Below are 18,615 nucleotides of genomic sequence, written 5' to 3'. Positions count from 1 at the left end.
TACTTCATGGTCAGGGCCTGTTGTGTATTTTGAGTGCCGAGTCTTACAAAAGCAGAGAAGGGGGAGATTAGCAACTGGCCGGTAGTAACTTAGATTTTCTGAGTCCAAGGAGGATTTCTTTAGGAGTAGTTTTACCACTGCCTCCTTCAAGCAGGCAGGGAACACCCTCTCTCTCACAAGGAGGCATTAATCACCTCCCTGGTCCAGCCAGCTTTCCCTCCCTGCTGGTTTCCATCCGTCAAGTGGGGCAAGAGTCCAGAACGCAAGTGGCTGCCCTGACCGTTCCAATCACCTTGTCCATGTCCTTAAGCCTTACCAACTGAAACTCATCCAGCACAAGAGGACTAGACTGTGCTCTGGACACCCCTTGAGATCCATGTGCTGTAACAATGGAGACTTGACTCTTGCAGTAATTCTCAAGTGTAATCACTACTGTTATTAATTATCACACTCTTCCTCAGAAGCCTAACCAAGGAATCAATCACTGAATGTTAGGAATGTTGTTGTCGTTACTATTCTTTAAATAATAACAGAATGTTAACACAAAGCAAAAGGGAGTATTTCCACTCCACCAAAGGCGACTCATTTACTTAATTCAGTAATAATTTAACTTCTGCTTCAAAGCACTTCTCACACGGAGACTTAACAAAGCTTTGTAAAACTACTGAAGGCTAAATGATCTTATCTCTCGTGGGGGGAAATCCTGCTTCAGTAGCTTGCTGAAGGAACTGTGTGGAGCTGCTGCCATGCTCTGCCCTAAAGTGGAGTGAGCAACTGGATTAGGTTGGCAGGCCAGATCCTGACATACCCCTCAGAACCACTGTGACAGATGGGTGGCCCACTCACCTATCTATCTCTCTTGAGGCCACCTTGGATGTCAGATGAAGTGTTTTCCTTTACAAGTAGGTTTGAATTCAAGCTAATCTGCAAAGGAGAAATGTCACTTTGTCCGTAGAGTTTAATTTCAAACTGCACAGTCAAAGGCGGGGTTTCATTGCAAGGCTTACTATAAGTACTAATCAGCTGATTGACACTTAAAGCATGCCCCTTTGGGCAGGATCCGGCTGCATTGCAAAGTTCCCTTGGTATCAGTGCCAATCAGCTGATTCACACTTACAAGAAGCCTTGGTGGCTAAAGAACAGCCAGGAGCACACTTTAAGTCTGCTGATGGTTCCTTTGCAGCTGTGTCTTTAGCTGTTCCACACCTGATGGCACATTGGATGCCAGGTGTGGTACAGGTGGGCGTAGTTTGGGGAAAGTGGCCCTGTGAGCCACAAGAAGGGGGAAAGGGCAGAAACCCAACACAATCCCTCCCTTTTAAGAAGCTGAGATGTTTGTCCTCAGACCACCTGCTGTGTGCATCTTCCGTTGACTCTGTTCATGCATAGTAACAGTTGGTAGAGATTTATGCCTCCAGTGCTGTGGGAGTTTTTATTTGTTGTAAATATATGCAATCTTTCTTTCTTTCTTTCTTTCTTTCTTTCTTTCTTTCTTTCTTTTTAAAATTTGTATACCACCCTTCATCCATAGATCTCAGGGCAGTTCACAACATAAAATCACAATATAAAAATCACAAAGTACATAGTAAAAACAACAACAACAACCCAATAATTCTCCTTCCCACAACACATTTAAAATGTCATGGGATGTCACCAGCCGAAGGCCTGGTTGAAGAGAACGTTTTCACCTGGCGCCTAAAGGTGTATAATGAAGGCGCCAGGCGAACCTCCCTGGGGAGAGCGTTCCACAAACAGGGAGCCACTGCAGAGAAGTCCCCTTCTCATGTTGCCACACTCTGGACCCCTCTCACCGAGGAGGCACACGAAGAGGGGGCCTCAGAGGCTGATCTCAGGGTTCGGATAGGTTCATATGGAGAGAGGTGGTACTCTCAAATAATGGACATATGTATTTTTCTTAATAAAGGGAATAAAGGGAAAAGAGCACCTGTAGTGGGATGCACTTTCTCCATCTAAGGTTTTCCAAATTTGACTCTCCTTTACCCTCTCTGTTCCTAAGATAAGATCCATTCACTTGCTTAGGAAACAGTTTGGACCTCTCCTGCGTTATCAGTCTCCCATCTCATCAAATCTTTGTGGCTTTCCCATCTTCCTCCTTCAACAAGCATTTTAAGCTGGTTTTTAAAAAATTAATAAGTTATCCCAGACTGTACCTGTATGGGATTTGAAATCGTTTCTATACATGTTTTCCATACGTTTTTGCTTGAAGATGTCTTGAGATGTTTCTTATGAGATGATTCATGATTCGAAATAAAGTAAATGGAAAGGGTAGCCTAGGGAGGAATACTTGCAGTTCCTTCCTGACTCTGGAGGGATGCCTTCAAGACTAGGAACCTTGGTCCAGAAGCAGGATTAGAGGGCCTGCCTCCTACCTTTCCCGACTGCCCTTGAAGAACCCCATAACCCTGTAGCTACTCCTGTTTTCAATAACTCCTAAAATATCCTCTTTGAATCATGAAGAACAGAAGTACACTGTAAGTCATTTCCGTTTCTGTGGCTAAAATTAAAGACCTTGATGTCTAGCACAGTCACACTTCTATATTATGTAGTCACATAATCAGTTTGTCTGATTAATCTTTAACGTGAGCTACTGAATTTAATAGTAACTTCATCTGAAGCACCAGAACCCTTGCCTGATTCTGTTTAATTTCTTAGGTTATTGTTTAACTTAATGCGTGGGCCAGTTTGGAGTAGTTCCCACCCCTAAGTTGCTTGGAGGATGAACTTGCATGACTGACACTGCTGTTGAATTCTGCTAGAATTGAGTCTGATAGGAACAGGTCGTTGTGACTCCAGACAGAACTACGTAAGATAAAAGTATTCATAGCTATACTTAGAAAAGGTAATGTTCACAATTGTGAACTCTTCAGCTAGACTACTGCAATGCATTCTCACATGAGCCTGCCCTTGATAATAAATGGTGCAGAAGGTTCAGTTAGTTTTATTCTGTAAGCCATTTCCTTTGACCTGAGAAGATACATTGCATTGGTGTTGGCTCATTTTAGAGGCTGTTAGTTCATTAAAAACTTTCATCAATTTGTGAGACATCATAATTGTAGTCAGAATAATTTTATTAAATGACCATCAGAGAAATCTCCCAACTTTATAATCGGCACACAAAAAAGAGATGGTTGCTTTCCTTAAATATGATAGCCATGTTCAAATATATAAAAGGATGTCACATAGAGGAGGGAGAAAGGTTGTTTTCTGCTGCTCCAGAGAAGCGGACACGGAGCAATGGATCCAAACTACAAGAAAGAAGATTCCACCTAAACATTAGGAAGAACTTCCTGACAGTAAGAGCTGTTCGACAGTGGAATTTGCTGCCAAGGAGTGTGTTGGAGTCTCCTTCTTTGGAGGTCTTTAAGCAGAGGCTTGACAACCATATGTCAGGAGTGCTCTGATGGTGTTTCCTGCTTGGCAGGGGGTTGGACTCGATGGCTCTTGTGGTCTCTTCCAACTCTATGATTCTATGATTCTATGATTCTTAGTAGTGAGAGTGAAAAGCAAGGCTTCCTAGTAAAGGCTTGTATTGTGGGAGGTATCATTATTTTTAAAAAGTGTACTGCCATGCTATTACTACTCCATTATAAAGTTTTTAAATATTAATGATACATTGTTGGATATAATGAATAAATGTTCTCTGTTGCTTTTTTAAAAAAAATTGCATGTTCAGCCGCTACAGTAGCAACTTGAATGATGGTGGCTTATAGTCTCCAGTTCAGAGAGGTTGTAAAGAGAACACAATGCTCTACTTACTTCCCACTTGAAGCCTGCAAAAGACTGGGAAAAGGAGAGAACCCTTTAGACATTCAGGAAGGAGAACTATGAAAGCATATTAGGGAGAAGAGGGGGGTTATCTGAGTGAATGAACAAAACTCTGATTTTTTTAATTTTTTTTGCCACAACTTTGGGATTTTTACAAAGAATGTCCTTTCCCAGGCCACCCCACATCAGCTTCTGAGAGCAGTGGAACTACCAAGAGGGCCACCTGAGAGGGTCTATAGGGAAGGGGGAAATCTTTCAGATATTGGTCTAAGTCGTTTAAGGCTTTAAACACTAACATGAACACCTTGAATTGGGCCCAGAAACAAACTGGCAATCAACATAGCTGTTGATTACAGTGGTGCCCCGCAAGACGAATGCCTCGCAAGACGGAAAACTCGCTAGACGAAAGAGTTTTCCGTTTTGGAGGTGCTTCGCAAAACGAATTTCCTATGGGCTTGCTTCGCAAGACGACAATGTCTTGCGAGTTCCTGCTGGGTTTTTCCCCTCCCCCCCTTTCTAAGCCGCTAAGCCGCTTATCAGCTGATCCGATCAGCAGATAAGCCGCTAAAAGCCGCTAATAGCGCTAATCCGCTAATCCGTCAATGGGCTTGCTTCGCAAGACGAAAAAACCGCTAGACGAAGAGAATCACAGAACGGATTCTTTTCGTCTTGCGAGGCACCACTGTATATGAGTTCTGAATGTAACCCCAGCCAGTAATCTGGCTGTTGGATTTTGGACCAGTTCAAGGTTCTAAGTTGTCATCAAGTGCAGCCCCATGCAGAGTGCATTGCAGTAATCCATGGAAGTTAAATAGTGCGGGGGACAACATAAAGCCCCATGGATACCACAGCACAGTTGCCAAGCAGCCGAGCACATGTCCTCCATTGCTGCTATCTGGAACCAGCCCAGTAGGCAGGAGTGGAACCTCTATAACAATATGCTTCCAACTCCTAAAGGGACGTGGGTGGCGCTGTGGGTTAAACCACAGAGCCTAGGACTTGCTGATCAGAAGGTCAGTGGTTTGAATTCCCTGACGGGGTGAACTCCCATTGATCAGTCCCTGCTCCTGCCAACCTAGCAGTTCAAAAGCATGTCAAAGTGCAAGTAGATAAATAGGTACCGCTCTGGCGGGAAGGTAAATGGTGTTTCCGTGCACTGCTCTGGTTCGCCAGAAGTGGCTTAGTCATGCTGGCCACATGACCCGGAAGCTGTACGCCGGCTCCCTCCGCCAATAAACCGAGATGAGCGCCGCAACCCCAGAGTCGGTCACGACTGGACCTAATGGTCAGGGGTCCCTTTACCTTTACCTTCCAACTCCTAAACCTACCAGATACCATGCATAATGAGAAACTGCTGAGACATCAAGGAGAATTGGCATTCCCACTTTCTTTCTTCTAATTAAAGGCCATCAGCCAAGGTGACCAAAGCCATTTCAGTGCCAAAACCAGTGTGAAGCCAGATTGAAATGGGCCTAAACAATCAGCTTCTCTCAAGCACTCCTGAAATTGACTTGCTACTGTGCTCTCAAGTACATTGCCCAAACTGGTGGAGAACAATTCTCTATTCCCCCCGCCCCCATACCATAGTAGCATGGTTTTTCTGCTTCTTAACATGATAAGGCTTATGCGCCTTCCTCCTTTTGAAACTTTGAAAGTAGTGAATAATGCATGTTACCTCTAGAAACGCTGGTTCTATATCCTTAATCAATACAGGCAATCTCCAGATGTCTGGGTAGGCTGAACTCTCAGGTGAGCATGCTGTGCATGAGTCTGAAAGTTTCCATTTACCCGAGGAGCCTTAACATGTTTGGAGGAGGGAGTGTTGAATAGTTATTGGGCTTGGAGGATAAACATGTTCTGGTTCGCCTTTTAACTATGAGGGGAATTGGTAAAATAAATTTGTATAATGGTGTTCGTAAATTGAAGTCAAACAGAAACTGGTACATGGAACTTAGTGTTTCTGTTGCTGCTTTTATTTGAGACATCCTTGTGTTGCATTCAGTAAGCTAATATCCCACATAATACTACAACTTGGGGCCATCTAACAAAGCTGAATGTTGGGAAATTCAAGAAAGACAAAAGAAACTACTTCTTCACACATAGTTTAACTGTGAAATTTTCTCTGAGACGTTGCAGTAAGGACCACAAGCTTGGATGGCTTTATACCATATGAGTGCAATTTAGACAGACTATGTTCATGAACACATAACCTGTGAATTTTGCATGGATTTGCACAAATGATTTTGCACAAAATTGGGATTTTTAAAAGGTGGCTTTGTGGAGCAGCATAAACCTTATGCACATAAGTGTTACAGTTGCCAGATTAGATTACAAATGCCAGTGGCTCTTCCAGATGAGTATGTGCACGCCTTGCATGCTCACAGTAAACACCTGATGTAAAATGTCACCTGATGTGACCTTCCCTTGTTAAGTCAATAGCTTTAATGTGACTTTGCTTAGCCTTGCAATTCTGGCTGGGCGCTCTGAAACAGCTGCTGTAGTAGTTTGCATTTCAGGCTGCAGGTGAGGGCTCATGTAACTGAGTGCCCCTCCATACAAGCAATTTCCTTGCATGAGGAAATCAAGCACATCAAGGATACGTGCTCTGTTTTAATCAAAGATGCAAAATGCCCAGTGTTTTTCTTTTTTTCTTCCAAGCTTCATTGGGGGTCAAAACAGCTAAATGATTAGAGTTCTCTAATAAGGCCTCATGTATCATTTTCAAAAACACTATAGAAGCTGGATCATTCAAATGCAGGAAACAGTCCACAATTTTAAGGCAGGTCTTTGCTTTTAAGTAGGGGACACAGCAATGTTAGGAGCTCGTGTGAACTAGTAATGTTGAAAATTCTACCTGCCACTTCCATGTTTGTACATAAATATCCTGATCTGTGAAATCATTTCTGGGTGATGGTGAAATATCCGCAGCAGTAATAGGGAAGGTTTCATTCCCCCTTATGTCAAATCTCCTGCAGCACAGTCTTTCTCCATAAGCTGCATAAGACCCATCACAATATTGCATTTGCATTGGAGACTTAGCAAGCGTCCTATGGAGGCTAAAATATGGCTTGGGCATGATCAACAGGATAAGCTCTTAGTAAATGCCTGTCATAACCTGGAATTAGAGGAACCACGTTAACTTTTTAAAATCTTTTCTTTTTCTTTTTCTTTACTAAAAACAAAACTTTTGAGCTGGTGAACACCTTTGTTCCGTTGGAAAATGCCCTTTTAACAAGACAATTTGGCAGAGAGGCCACTACAAGCAACATATGGTGCTGCATTTGGAGTTCCTTTGCTTGTAGAGTGCAATTGAACGATTGAATTACTCTGTAAATCCAATAACACTTAAGAAAAAATTAGATTTCCTTTTCAAATGATTATATCAGAAACATGGAGTGACTTGTGATTTCCTGTTGTCTTGGACACGTTTCCCTTTCAGTGGTGCACTCAAAGAAGACTGATGTGAACGCACGGAATTTCTCCATATCAGCGTCTAAAGCATTACCTCATCACATCTATCACCTTTTTATGGCTCTAAAATTAGAAAGATAACCTTAAGATATAAATCTTTTACAGGGCCAGAGTTGTATGTACACTCAGAAAAGGATGAGCCTCTGTGGCGATGAAATTGACTAGTGCCTCAAGAGAGAATTAATAGGAGGACAGGAGTGAGCTGATGAAAAAATTGATTATTTTCCATTAAACTGTACGTGCTGTGCTTTCATGAACTAAGCAGCAGCCTAGAGAAAAATATTTTTCTCGCACAAACACGTTAAAAATAATAATACAGGGGAGGAGGCTTGATAGTGAAAAAGGTCTCCTCTTTTCATATCTTAGTCCATATGTCAACATACAATTTGACTTTTTCTCCACCCTAATCCATTTGTTGGATGTAGTCAGGTTATTTGAGGTATTCAGATTTTGTCTTCCCCCCTCATGGCCACAATCCTACACACATGTACCTATAAGTAAAAGTCTCCTTTAGTTCCCTAGGGCTTACTTCTGTCTAGTCAAGTTGAGTGGGATCAATTCCAATCTGTTACCTCCGAGGATGTGGACAGGCTGCTTGGATGAGTGAAACCAACCACCTGTCTCCTGGATCCTTGCCCATCCTGGCTTATAAAAGCTAGCCGGGAAGGACTGGGCGATGGGCTTCGTGGGGTGGTGAATGCTTCCCTCCGTGAGGGAGCCTTCCCAGACCCGCTGAAAGAGGCGGTTATTAAACCGCTTCTTAAAAAACCATCTTTAGATGCGGCCACGATGGCCAACTATCGCCCAGTCTCAAATCTTCCATTCCTGGGCAAGGTGATTGAGCAAGCGGTTGCCGAACAACTCCAGGCACGCCTGGAAGAAGCGGACCATTTGGATACCTTCCAGTCGGGATTCAGGCCTCATCATGGGACTGAAACTGCCTTGGTCGCACTGGTTGATGATCTCTGGCGGGCTAGGGACAAAGGTGAGAGCTGTTTCCTGGTTCTGCTGGATCTCTCAGCGGCGTTTGATACCATATCGGCCATAGCATCCTTCTGGACCGTCTTGAGGGGCTGGGAGCTGGGGGCACTGTTATACAGTGGTTCCGCTCCTTCCTCCTGGGCCGTGTTCAGAAAGTGGTGGTGGGGGATGAGTGTTCAGACCCCTGGGCTCTCACTTGTGGGGTGCCTCAGGGTTCTGTCCTCTCCCCCATGCTTTTCAACATTTACATGCAGCCGCTGGGAGAGATCATTAGGAGGTTTGGGCTGGGTGTTCATCAGTATGCGGATGATACCCAGCTCTACCTCTCTTTTAAATCAGAACCAGTGAAGGCGGTGAAGGTCCTGCGTGAGTGTCTGGAGGCGGTTGGAGGATGGATGGCGGCTAACAGATTGAGGTTGAATCCTGACAAGACAGAAGTACTGTTTTTGGGGGACAGGAGGTGGGCAGGTGTGGAGGATTCCCTGGTCCTGAATGGGGTAACTGTGCCCCTGAAGGACCAGGTCCGCAGCCTGGGAGTCATTTTGGACTCACAGCTGTCCATGGAGGCACAGGTCAAATCTGTGTCAAGGGCAGCTGTTTACCAGCTCCATCTGGTACGTACGCTGAGACCCTATCTGCCTGCGGACTGTCTCGCCAGAGTGGTGCATGCTCTGGTTATCTCCCGCTTGGACTACTGCAATGCGCTCTACATGGGGCTACCTTTGAAGGTGACTCGGAAACTACAACTAATCCAGAATGCGGCAGCTAGACTGGTGACTGGGGACGGCCGCCGAGACCATATAACACCGGTCTTGAAAGACCTACATTGGCTCCCAGTACGTTTCCGAGCACAATTCAAAGTGTTGGTGCTGACCTTTAAAGCCCTAAACGGCCTCGGTCCAGTATACCTGAAGGAGCGTCTCCACCCCCATCATTCTGCCCGGACGCTGAGGTCCAGCACCGAGGGCCTTCTGGCGGTTCCCTCATTGCGAGAAGCAAAGCTACAGGGAACCAGGCAGAGGGCCTTCTCGGTAGTGGCGCCCGCCCTGTGGAACGCCCTTCCAGCAGATGTCAAAGTGATAAACAACTACCTGACATTCAGAAGACATCTTAAGGCAGCCCTGTTCAGGGAAGTTTTTAACGTGTGATATTTTATTGTATTTTTGGTTTTTATGGAAGCCGCCCAGAGTGGCTGGGGAGGCCCAGCCAGATGGGCGGGGTATAAATAATAAATTATTATTATGAATAAGCAATTCCTTGGATTGCACTGTGATTTTGTATTTTTTATTTTAATCTGATTTTGATTTGTATTTTCCCACTGGCATTCTGCTTTTCAACCAAATGATCCTTAAAGTAGATGATAGTAGCTGAAACAATAAAACATAGGTATAATAATAATAATAATCATAATAATCATAATAATCATAATAATCATAATAATCATAAACAATATACAACATGACAGCAGGAGATGACACAACAGCCAGCATAAAACTCAAAACAAAATTCTTTGTGGGATTTAAAACAACGACCCTAAGGAGCCTATCAATGTGATGCTGTCCTTTGGGAAAGAGGGTGGGGGGGCTCATTCTGCAGACTGTGAACAGGCCCTATTGGAGGGGTCCTACTTTAGATCTGAGTTCCTGGGTAGGGCCATTGATTTTGGATAATTCACCACATATAGCTAACCTGTGCTTTTCTTTTCAGGCCTACCAAAAATGCAAGTAATTCGAAACTATAGCGGGACACCACAGCCAGCTCCACATGACGGCCCTCCTTTACATATCCAGATCGGGGACATAATTGAACTCATCAAAGGGGATGCACACAGCTTGTTTTGGCAGGTAAAGTGCTTGGCAGTTCTGCTTCATTAGCTGAAGCTACTGAAGATGTCCCTGACTGGTGCCCACGGCCAGGCCCGCTGCATCTCCTCAGGGCTAATCGGTTGCGTCTGTATGAGAAGCCATGGTTCCTACTTTGTGTAATGTTGGGGAAGTTTCCACTTAACCAACAGCCCAGCTTTAAGCCAAATCAAGTTGGGGAAAAACAACAACAACTGGCCTCCTACAGAGGTACCTAGGGTAGCTAATCCTATGAAGAGGTCATGTGAAGCTTTGAGGCTCTGCTGCTTTTAATGCATTTGGGGACGCGGGTGGCGCTGTGGGTTAAACCACAGAGCCTAGGGCTTGCCGATCAGAAGGTTGGCGGTTCGAATCCCCGTGATGGGGTGAGCTCCCGTTGCTCGGTCTCTGCTCCTGTCAACTTAGCAGTTTGAAAGCACACCAGTGCAAGTAGATAAATAGGTACCGCTCCGGCGGGAAGGTAAACGGCGTTTCCGTGCGCTGCTCTTGTTCGCCAGAAGCGGCTTAGTCATGCTGGCCACATGACCCGGAAGCTGTACGCCGGCTCCCTCGGCCAATAAAGCGAAATGAGCACCGCAACCCTAGAGTCGGCCACGACTGGACCTAATGGTCAGGGTTCCCTTTACCCTTTACCTTTAATTCTTATTACAGTGACAGCTCCCTAGCATAGTAACTTCCCTCTTTGACTATAGGGGCCAAAATAAGCCTGTTCAGCAGGGTGTACAGCACTCTCAATTCTCTCATAACCTCTGTTCCACTCATCACTGCAGGAAGGTCTTTTCTTGTTCTTGCTTTTTACGCTTCCTCCCAGCTCAGCTCATATTCTCCTCTCCGTCTGAATCCCCTGGCAGCCAGCAATATCCTGGGCATGTATCTTTCTGCATCTCTCTCACCCAGGTCACCTGTACTACTTTCCAGTCTGATGTGCTGTCATTTCCAGAAAACACAGCAACCAATGTAAACAAGCAAACAAAGCTTGCTTTTTACTGATTTCTGGGTGCGCTCCCTGCCAGATTCAGCTCTCTGGCGTCACTTGTTTCTGCAGGGATTGTTTGTTCCTGCAGGGAGCTGTTGACAACTCCTGTCATTTGAGAAGGGGCAGAAGTGACTGCTACTGAAACGCTTTGGGATTTTTGAGACACATTTCTTTTGCGAGCTTTTGAAAGAGCACAGTATTTGATCAGTGATCCTTACTTGCATACAATCTCTAGGCTTTTTTGTCTTCTCCAAAGGTTGTCTGGAACACTAGATCACATGCTGACCTGCCCCCTTCCAGACTATGTCGTGTGCAAGAATGCAGGAGGTGGGGATGGGAAGCACCAGAAAGAATCAAAACAAAGTGGAAGGCACTTCTTTTACTTGAGCTTCACTAAAAGCTGTGGATCAGTTAGCACCAGAGTCTGTGTCGCTTGCTAATTGCCAATCTTAAACATGTTTAGTTCCAAGTTAAATTCCACTTGAGTTCAATGGCACTGGCTTTCTGGTAAAGTTGTTGAACATAGCCTTCATCCAAAAAACCCCCAAACGCTTGTCTTTTGTTTTTACGGTAAAAGAAACCAGTGGATATTGTGCAATTGCAAAGAGAACCTGCAAAGGCAGCATTGCATCACAGCTTACGTTATATATTTTGTTATCTCTGAGAGCTTATCCCCAGGGTTAGGAATGCACCTCTTGGCTTGGAACAAATTAAAAAACAAACCCAAAACAAACAAAAAAACCTATGATGAAAGATAGGTTGTAGTTCAAAGGCCCAATATTGCAACTTTATTCAGTGCTCCAGACAAGTGTCTGAAACTCCTCCTTAATTCGTCAGTTTTGTGCTTCATTCGTCTTGCATTTGAAGTGATGTTACTGCTTGTTAAGAATGGAAATCCTCAGGACTGGCACATGGCAACCATCATGCCTTATTTTAGGGAGCCTTTTCATAATAAAAGGAATCCAGATCTATTAAAGCCAATCTGCATGTTCAGAATAATAATGTGGTAGATCCCATCTGGAATCACGCTACTTAAAAATGCAATTGGTGTATTGCTTATTTGAATGCAATATATAATACTTTTATTGACAAGACAGGAAAATTGGCTTCCAGGTGGAGAAATCAAAATTAGAAACAGAACTGTTAGAACCCAATGCTAAGAATTTGTCAAGAATGTATAACTTGTTGCTGAAATGGAATACACAAGATGAAACAGTTAAATCAGCTATGATTAAGTGGGCACAGGACATTGGTCATAACATTATGTTTGCTGACTGGGAACAGTTGTGGACCACAGGTATAAAATTTACGGCATGTAATGCCTTAAAGGAAAATATTATGAAAATGATCTATAGGTGGTACATATAGGTAGTACATAGTCAAGCTAGCAAAAATCTACCATTTGCCTGACAATAAGTGTTGGAAGTGTAAAGAAACTGAAGGTACTTTCTATCACCTTTGGTGGACGTGCCCAAGGATTAAGGCTTTCTGGGAAATGATATATAATTGTGAGGGTTTGATTAGCTGCTTGTGCGTGAAAACGTGCTCCCTCAGAGTTTGTGCGCCCCCACAAACCTCCGTGTGTGACGGAGCTCCTCAGACATGTCTGCTCTAGTCACTAGTAGAGTCCGACAGTGGCTGTCTGCGGAAGCGTTTCCAGCAAAGAAGTTCCTTAACGGAAACGCGTCTCCTGGACTCACGGCGTGACAGTTTCCTGCGAGGTATGGGTCTCCCTATGGGAGACTCCGATACCTCACCACTGTTCTCGCTGGAAGCCTCCCTGAGCCCTCCCTCCTGCTCGCATTCCCTCAGAGACCCACTCCTCCCCCTGCTGGTCCCTGCTTCAGCAGTTGAGTCTCTTTCATCCTGCCTGAGTCCCTCCACCACCTGATGCTCTGATGGCAGTTCCCTGACATCCACCTCCCCTCCAGGGCCCCCCTCACCCCCTCCCAATTCCTCCCCCCTGGGAGGTGAAGGGCTAAAACCCCGAAACGAATCTTCCTCATCTTCTGACGTCTCGAACAATTCTCTCCATCGATCGTCGTCCTGGCCAGCTGAATCCTCCTCCTCTTCAGAATCTGGGAACCCCTCCAACTCCTCTTCCTCGTCGGTGGTGGCAAAGTATTCCCTTCGGAACCTCGCTACAGGCTGAGGTTTACGTGGGAACCTCTGATGAAAAGTCTCTATTAAAACCTCGTCATTGACATCCTCTGCCCTAACCCAGGTGTTTTCCGACTCCGGTTCCCCTTCCCACATTACCAAATACTCTACTTGATCTCCCTTCCACCTGGAATCGAGGATCTCCGCTACATGGTAGCTGTGTTCCTTCTCCTCCATTGCTGGTCCCCTAGTGACCCTCCCCTCACTGTCTCCTCTATACGGTGACAGCAACGACCTGTGAAAAACTGGGTGCAGCTTCATGTGGTTCGGTAACCGGAGCCTGAAAGCCACTGGATTGACCTGCTGTATGACTTCAAACGGACCCAGCCTTTTGGGTCTTAATTTCTTACAACCTCCTTTGAATGGCAACCCTTGGGTTGACAGCCACACCTGGTCCCCCACCCTGATGCTTTCACCTTCCCTTCTGTTTTTGTCTGCTTGCCTCTTATATTCCTCCTTAGCCCTGTTTAAGTTGAGTTGGAGCTGGCGATGGATCGCTTCCATTTCTTCCACGAACTGTTCCGCAGCTGGAACGCTCCAGTTCTCCCCCTCCCCCCCTGGGAAGGCTCTGGGATGGCACCCGTGATTAGCCAAAAAGGGGCTCATCCCCGTGGACACGTTCTCTGCATTGTTGTAGGCAAATTCTGCCAACGCCAGCTTCTCCACCCAATCATTCTCTCTGTCATTAACATAACACCTCAAATATTGTTGGAGAACCCCATTTGCTCTTTCCGCCTGCCCGTTGGTTTCAGGATGACGGGCCGTCGAGAAATTAACCTCTACATGCAGTAAGCTCATGAGCTTCCTCCAGAACCTGGAAGTAAATTGTTTCCCTCGGTCTGAAACCACCCTCAAGGGGGCGCCATGCAACCTAAACACATTCTCTACAAACAATTTGGCGGTTTCTTCTGCTGTAACCGCATGTGAGCAGGCTATGAAGTGGGCCATTTTAGTTAACAGGTCTACTACAACCATGATGGCTGTTTTCCCTCTAGACCTTGGCAGATCAGTCATGAAATCTATTGCCACTGCTTCCCACGGTCTCTCAGGTGTGGGCAGTGGTTCTAATAGACCAGCCGGCGCCTGCCTCTCCCCCTTGGCTCTTTGGCATTGTTCACACCCTCTCACATACTCCCGCACATCTTCCCTGACCTTGGGCCACCAAAATTCCCTGGTAACCAGCCACATGGTTTTGTGTTGCCCAAAGTGCCCTGCTGTGGGGCTATCGTGCAGCTGCTTGAGTACTTTCTCCCTCAATTCCCCTTCAGGTATATATAACGCTCCCTTATAATACAATGCCCCATTTCTCTCCTCAAAACCACCGGGTTTGTCTTCCTCCCCTCTGAGATCCCTGAGTTTCCCCTGGGCGTATGCATCCTGCACCGTACCCTCTACCAATTCCCTTTGCCCCACCAAAGTCGCCCCACACACCCAGCGGTCCTCTGGAATGATATGGGTTTCTTCGGGTGCTCCCTCCCCCTCCAAATATTCAGGTTTGCGTGAGAGAGCGTCCGCCCTAACATTCTCTGGGCCTGGCACATAACAAATCTCAAAGTTAAATTTGGAGAACTCTTGGGCCCATCTCAACTGCCTTTGGTTGAGCACTCGCGCCGTTCTCCAGTACTCTAGATTTTTATGGTCCGTGCACACTTGCACTTTATGTTGTGCACCAACTAGCAGATGCCTCCATCTCCGGAACGCCTCATGAATAGCAAGCAGTTCTCGGTCGTACACCGTGTAGTTCCTCTCGGATTTGTTCAGCTTCCGCGAGAAGAAGGCACACGGACGCCACTCCGACTCCTCCTTCCCCGGCTGCAGAAGAAGCACCGCCCCTATGGCTCTGTCAGATGCGTCTGTTTCAACCCTTAGCTTCTTTCGTAAATCCACATGCAGAAGTTGTTCTTCAGAGGCGAAGGCCCTTTTCAGTTCCTCAAACGCTCGCTCCGCCTCCGCCGTCCATACAAACTTCTTCTTACTGCTGAGACAGTCAGTGATGGGCGCCGTCAGATGGGCGAAGTTGCGGATGAACTTACGATAAAAGTTTCCAAACCCTAGGAACCTCTGCACATCCTTCTTGGTTTTGGGTGTTTTCCATTCCAGCACTGCCTGTACCTTGCCGGGATCCATGGCCAATCCCTTGTCTGACAGGCGGTACCCCAGGAATTCCACCTCCTTGGTATGGAACCGACACTTCTCCAGTTTGACCCACAGCCTGTTGGCTTGCAGTCTGCTCAACACTTCTCTGACGTCTCTCACATGTTGCTCCTCATTCTCAGAATACACCAACACATCATCTAGAAAGGCAACGCAATTCTTGTAGAGCAAAGGGCCCAGCACGTGGTTCATAAAAGATTGAAAACACGCGGAGCCTGCTTGTAATCCAAATGGCATAACGAGGTATTCAAACGCCCCCAAAGGGGTAAACATGGTGGTTTTCCATTCATCCCCTTTCCTTATGCGTATCAGGTTGTACGCCCCCCTTAGATCCAGCTTTGTGAAAATCTTTCCCTTCCTCACCATGGTCAAAATATCATCAATTCTGGGCATAGGGAACGCCACCGGTTCAGTCACTGCATTCAGCCGCCTAAAATCACATACAAGTCTCGGCTTGTCCGCATTTTTTTTGTCCACAAAGAACACTGGGCTCCCCCCTGCTGCTTTGGACTCTCTGATGAAGCCTCTCTTCAGGTTCTTGTCAATGAACCCTCGCAACTCCTGCATTTCCCTGTCTGACATGGCATACAACTTGCCCACGGGAAGCTGTGCTCCAGGGAGTAAATTGATCTGACAATCAAAGGGTCTATGAGGTGGTAGTTGGTCAGCTTCCTTCTCGCTGAACACGTCGCTGAGATCTGCATACTGTGGTGGTACCTTCACCTTCCCCATTACTTCAGTCCCTGCTAGGGTGGCTTGGGCCCCTACTGAACCCTTCTCCCCTTTGCAGTGTTCTAGGCAATGTGCTGAACCAAAGGACACCACTCTTTGATGCCAGCCAACCAGCGGATCATGTAGAGCTAGCCAGCTCATTCCCAAAATAATGGGAGCGCCTCCCAGGGTGGCCACATTAAACGCTATCAGTTCTGTGTGCCTTGCCACCCTCATTATCATTGGGACAGTCTGCAAGCGGACTCCTCCTCCCAACAACTCCCTGCCATCAATCGTGGTCACCTGCAGGGGGTTGCTTAAAGGGATGGTCTGTATCTGGTGTTCAGCAGCAAACTCCTTGCTCATAAAATTGCAGGAGCTGCCTGAGTCCAATAGCGCCTTTATTTTTAGGGGATGCCCATTCTGCAGCTCTAGCGACACTTCAATCACTAGAGCAGGTCGAGGAGCTTCTGGCACGGGCACTTTCACTGCTCTTTGGCCTGGCTGCAGTGCCCCAATTGTGGCAACCAGGCGTTGGCTTTTACCTGCTCCGCTCCCCCTTCTTCTCCCCCCTCAACAGCTCCCACCATCCCTTGCCATTCCTTCCTCTGGGGGCAGACTCTGGCAAAGTGGCCTGGCTGTTGGCAGAGATAGCATTTCCGGGGGCCCTTTCCCTCCTTCTTAGCTCCCTCGCTGGTTTTTGAAAATGCGCGCGCGCGCGCTGTTCCGATTTCCATCGGCTCTGCCGGCGGGAAAGCTGGCTCAGGAATGTCTGGAATGCGGAACTCCTTCCAACGTTCCCCTCTCCCTTCCCGCCTCTCCAAGGCTCTTGCCTCCTGCCGCGCTCCTATGGTCAGCGCAGATTTGGTCAGCTGATCCATAGACTCCGCCCTGGGGCTCCGTGCCAGCTCGTCTTTCACCCCCGAAGAAAGACCTTCTTCAAATAGCATTTGAACGGGTGCCGCCGATAAATCCCAACTCAGTCTGTGAATCAGCATGGTAAACTCAGTCCAATATTCACGGACAGATCGACTCCCCTGCTTACAAGCCATTAGCTGTCTGCGCACCACCCCTTCCTCAATATCGCTGGAAAACATGATATCCATTGCACGAAAGAACTTCATTGTGTCCTTTAGTATGTCATTGTGCGTTGCCATTAGGGGTCGAACCCAGTCTCTAGCCCCTTTCTCAAGATGCCCAATTACAAAAGCAACTCGCGATTCCTCATCAGGGAACTCATCGAACTGCACATTAAGGGCATATTGCATCTCTGTCCTAAAAGCATGGTAGTCCTTGGGGTCCCCCCCAAATTTCTGCACCAATCCTGGTACCTTTCTGGGGAATTGAGTGGCTCTCCCCTTCTGGTCTGCATCCTGAGCCCTTCTCTCCTCCAGCCTCGCCGTCTGCAGGGCCAGTTGAACCTCCAACGCTCGGTATCTATCTTCCAAGCTTGGACCAGCTCCAGCCCCTGCTCCTCCGGTTCCGGTTGGTTCGCTCATGATGCCTTCTCTTGCACAGGCAGCGTACAAAGACTGTCGGACTGCTGTGAGGGTTTGATTAGCTGCTTGTGCGTGAAAACGTGCTCCCTCAGAGTTTGTGCGCCCCCACAAACCTCCGTGTGTGACGGAGCTCCTCAGACATGTCTGCTCTAGTCACTAGTAGAGTCCGACAGTGGCTGTCTGCGGAAGCGTTTCCAGCAAAGAAGTTCCTTAACGGAAACGCGTCTCCTGGACTCACGGCGTGACAGTTTCCTGCGAGGTATGGGTCTCCCTATGGGAGACTCCGATACCTCACCACTGTTCTCGCTGGAAGCCTCCCTGAGCCCTCCCTCCTGCTCGCATTCCCTCAGAGACCCACTCCTCCCCCTGCTGGTCCCTGCTTCAGCAGTTGAGTCTCTTTCATCCTGCCTGAGTCCCTCCACCACCTGATGCTCTGATGGCAGTTCCCTGACAATAATGAAATGAAAAAGGTACTTAAATGTACTTTCCCTAAGAAACCAGAGGCCTTTCTCTTGGGCATTGTCGGCCAACTGGTGTCAAGGAAAGATAGAACTTTTTTTATGTATGCTACTACAGCAGCAAGAATACTCATCGCAAAGCATTGGAAGACTCAAGATCTACCCACCCTGGAAGAATGGCAGATGAAGGTGATAGACTATATGACATTGGCTGAAATGACCGGCAGAATCCGTGATCAGGGGAAAGAGACGGCGGATGAAGATTGGAAGAAATTTAAAATCTATCTTAAGAAATATTAAAAAATTGATGAATGCTAAAATGTTGAGGTTTTTAGAAAAAAAAGGAGATTACAGCGACAAAAGATTAAGTAAAAGAAAAGAATAAATAAGGAACAAATTTGATAAAATTAAGTTTAGGATTTGCTGAAATAATTTTGGAAATTGGGATGTAGAAAGGGGAGGTTTGGGGGAGTCGGAGAAGTGAGGTTTATGAAAAAAGGATATGAAATTATACATGTTTGTTTGTTTCTTTATTTGTTTGTATTGTTTATAAAAAA

The 18,615-nt window shown here is 46.5% G+C and overlaps 1 protein-coding gene across 2 annotated transcripts in view; it reads left to right on the top strand.

Annotated features, from left to right (window-relative positions):
- VAV3 (vav guanine nucleotide exchange factor 3) overlaps window positions 1-18,615 on the top strand; it is a 193,820-nt gene that overhangs the window by 131,414 nt on the left and 43,791 nt on the right. For both annotated transcript variants that reach the window (XM_081195080.1, XM_081195081.1), the window contains exon 20: window positions 9,946-10,082. In XM_081195080.1, the coding sequence (XP_081051206.1) occupies window positions 9,946-10,082 (137 nt within the window). The remainder of the gene's footprint in view (window positions 1-9,945; window positions 10,083-18,615) is intronic.

Source organism: Podarcis bocagei (genome assembly GCF_964188305.1).
Source record: "Podarcis bocagei genome assembly, chromosome: 5".
Taxonomy (NCBI): Eukaryota; Metazoa; Chordata; class Lepidosauria; order Squamata; family Lacertidae; genus Podarcis; species Podarcis bocagei.
Note: the sequence above shows the minus strand (reverse complement) of the source record. Positions and strands in the feature narration are given on the sequence as shown.